Source organism: Sander lucioperca, chromosome 23, assembly GCF_008315115.2.
Source record: "Sander lucioperca isolate FBNREF2018 chromosome 23, SLUC_FBN_1.2, whole genome shotgun sequence".
Lineage (NCBI taxonomy): Eukaryota > Metazoa > Chordata > Actinopteri > Perciformes > Percidae > Sander > Sander lucioperca.
The window spans coordinates 19,438,619-19,442,188 of NC_050195.1; the positions used below are offsets into that span (position 1 = coordinate 19,438,619).

Below are 3,570 nucleotides of genomic sequence, written 5' to 3' on the forward strand. Positions count from 1 at the left end.
GCCGTACATTTTTTCTCTGCAGCCACGTTGGCTCTCTCTCTGTATTCCTCTCACCCACAATGCAACAGGTGAGGCCTTCGCTAAACTCTGGTCATTTGACCTCAACATCAAAAATGACATTTGTAATAAAGCAACAATTTAAACAAACAATATTTTTAAGGTAAAATATTTTAGTACAGTTTTAAATCCAACATCCCTTTTTAAACTCTTATTTATTACATTTTTAATGTTTTTAATTACTGTATGAATTCAAACACTAATGAAATTAGCAAAATATAGACTTAAACATGAAAACTCAGTAACACTGTCCCTCAGACAGTTACACTCCCATCAAATTACTATGATTTATGACACATTTATGGAAACATTTAAATAAATCTAGTAATTTTCAAAAATAAACAACTGGCATTTTATACCTCTCAGGTCAACACTGCCACTTTAAACTCTCCTTACTTGTAGGTTCTTAGAGATTAGTTCCATTACAACACATTTTAGTTGTTTTCTACAAGTACAACTAACTTATGAACAGGTCGTTCAAGAATGGATGAACTAGTAAGTCTTTGACCCTCTTTCCTGAGCTTTCTGTTTCCCATTTGTACAGTAACTTTCCGCACCAACCCATCTTCGTCTTTACAAACATCTAGTACCCTGCCAATTCTCCACTCATTACGGGGCACCTCGTCTTCTTTGACAATGACGATATCTCCAACCTTCACATTACGCCTTGCAGAGTGCCAGCGTTGTCTGAGGATAATGTTTGTCAGATACTCTTTCTTCCATCTACTCCAGAATTGTTCTGTCAGGTACTGTACCCTGCGCCACCTTTTCTTGGCATACACATCTTCTGCCACAAATTTTCCTGGAGGAGGAAGCGGAACAGAGCTTTTCATGGTCAGCAAATGGTTTGGAGTAAGTGGTTCTAGACTTTTGGAATCATTGATGCTGTCAGTAGTGAGGGGGCGACTGTTTACTATTGACATCGCTTCATAGAAAAATGTCCTTAAAGACGCATCATCTAATCTTCCAGCACTCTTGGAAAGGACACAGCTGAGAACGCTCCTAACTGTCCTTATCTGCCGTTCCCAAACCCCTCCCATGTGACTGGCATCAGGTACGTTCATGATAAAGTCACAATGTTTTTCGGCCAGGTAAGACATCAGTCTGTCTTTATCAACTTCTTTTAAAGACTTTGTGAGTTCATTTTTTGCCCCCACAAAATTTGTCCCTCGATCTGACCTGATTTGTCTTACAGCTCCACGAATAGCTATAAAACACCGCAGTGCGTTTATGAACGCATCAGTTGTTAGATCTTCCAATATTTCAATGTGAATTGCCCTTGAGGATAGACAGGTGAATATCAGACCGTACCTCTTATGCTCTTTACGAACCTGCTTAGTGAGAAAGGGCCCAAAACAATCCATCCCACAGAAGGAGAATGGTGGTGAGGGATCAACACGGTTAGCAGGTAAATCTGCCATCTTTTGTGTTTCCGTTGGTCTGCGAGCTCTCCTGCATGTGACACATTGTTTGATGTAACTTGCCACAATTTTGCTGCCACCCACTACCCAGTAACCATGTGCTCTGAGCTCGTTGAGAGTCTGTCCTCTGCCTTGATGCTGACCTTTTTCATGGCAGTAACCTATGATCAGAGATGTAATCACCCCATCTCTTGGTAAGATTACCGGATGTTTCAAGTCATGAGGTAAGCAGGCCTTCTTTAATCGTCCTCCCACTCTGAGAACACCGTCTTGCATTACTGGATCAAGCTGGAATAACTGATGGTTTTGTGGCAGTTTACCATGATTCAACATTTGTATTTCCTCTTTGAAGGCATTCTTTTGAGCTAACTTCACAAGTACAAGCCTGGCTTTCCTTCTGTCTTCTACACTTATGGGCTCTGCTGTTTTCACTCTCTTTGCCAGTTTCTGTATTCGAGCAACAACATTCAATGTTGTATGCCATTTTGAAAAACGCCCCAGTCTTTCCAGAAAATTGTCCTCTTCAACTACTTTTGTCTGTAGTGCTTGTGTCACTTTGACTTCTGGATCTCCCACCATAAGCTGTGGAGTTGACCTTTGGGTGACAATTTCTCTTTCCCACAAGAATTTTGGTCCAGTGAGCCACGATGAATTCATCAACTCTGCCACCTTGAGCCCTCTGGAAGCATGGTCTGCCGGGTTTTGGTCAGTGTCAATGTAGTACCACTGGGCCGGGTCTGTTGTTTCTCTGATTCGTTGGACTCGATTGGCAACGAAAACATGAAACCTGCGTGCCTCGTTGTTAATGTAGCCTAAGACTACCTGTGAGTCTGTCCAAAAGTATTCTTGGTCAATCTTGAGCTCCAGCTCCTCCTTAACATACTGCCAACTGCTGAGGAGACCACTGCGGCTGTTAACTCCAGTCTAGGTATGGTTACAACTTTGGTGGGTGCAACCCTGGCTTTACCTATGACTAAGGAGCAATGCACTTTGTCTTCTGTCACCACTCGGATATATGAACACTGACCGTACCCATAGCTACTCGCATCCGAGAAGTGATGCAGTTCAATCCTCTGTACCTTCCCTAGGTTTTCAGGAACAAAGCATCTTGGAATCTGGAGTTTCTGCAGATTCTCTAGATCATTCAGCCAATTCTCCCATCGAGGCTTTAGTTCTGCAGGCAACTGTTCGTCCCATCCAATGCCCTTTTGGCACATTTCCTGCAGTATTTTCTTTCCCAGTAGAAGGAAAGGAGCCAGGAAGCCTAGTGGGTCAAATACAGAGGCGACTGTGGAGAGAATTCCCCGCCGTGACGCTGGCTTCTCATCCAGGGTGACATTAAAGGAGAATGTGTCACTGTTCGCACTCCACTTCACTCCCAACACAGTCTGGACTGGGAGTTCCTCATGATTGAGATCCACATCCTGTACTCCACTAGCTAGTTCACTGTCAGGAATAGACTCCAAGACTTCTCTGTTGTTTGAGATGAACTTGTGGAGGTGTAATCTCCCTTTGGCACATACATTTTGCGCTTCTCTGACTAGTTTGATGGCTGTGTCCACAGAGTCTACACTGATCAACCCGTCATCAACATAAAAATTCTTCCTTATGAAGTTGGCTGCTGCGGGATAATCCTTCTCGTTTTGGCTTGCAAGGTACTTCATTCCATAATTTGCGCAGCCTGGAGAAGATGCTGCTCCAAACAGATGGACCCGCATTCGATATTCTTTTGGCTCTGCCTTTGTATCACCGTTTTCCCACCACAGGAATCGTAAGTAGTCTCTGTCCTCTGGGCTTACATGGAACCTGTGGAACATTTTTTTCAACGTCACAAATCAGTGCAATTGAGTGTTTGCGGAACCTGCAGAGTACTCTTGTCAATCCGTTTGTGAGGTCGGGTCCGGCTAACAAGTGATCATTCAGAGCTGTACCCTCATACTTGGCGGAGCAATCAAACACAACCCTGATTTTTTCTGGTTTTCTAGGGTGATATACTTACTCCCTGGTGAGGAATATACCAGACGTATCCTGCCCTGGGTTGGTTCTCAGCTCTCTCTGCATCCCCATCTTTAAACACACTGTCCATGAACTT

At 43.5% G+C, this 3,570-nt stretch overlaps 1 protein-coding gene across 1 annotated transcript; it reads right to left on the minus strand.

Moving 5' to 3' along the window:
* Positions 1-265: 265 nt before the first annotated feature.
* On the minus strand, positions 266-1,891 carry LOC118494390. The gene is made up of 2 exons (XM_035998283.1): positions 1,369-1,891; positions 266-1,059 (listed from the first exon to the last, which is right to left on the minus strand). The coding sequence occupies exons 1-2, from the start codon at positions 1,809-1,811 to the stop codon at positions 492-494; spliced, it is 1,011 nt and encodes a 336-aa protein (XP_035854176.1). The 5' UTR covers positions 1,812-1,891; the 3' UTR covers positions 266-491.
* Positions 1,892-3,570: the final 1,679 nt, after the last annotated feature.

Coding starts and splice junctions, on each gene's coding strand:
- LOC118494390 (XM_035998283.1), bottom strand. CDS start 1,811: ATGTTGAATCATGGTAAACTGCCACAAAACCATCAGTTATTCCAGCTT. Junction 1,060..1,368: donor GTTCGTAAAGAGCATAAGAG/GTACGGTCTGAT, acceptor AAGGACAGTTAG/GAGCGTTCTCAGCTGTGTCC.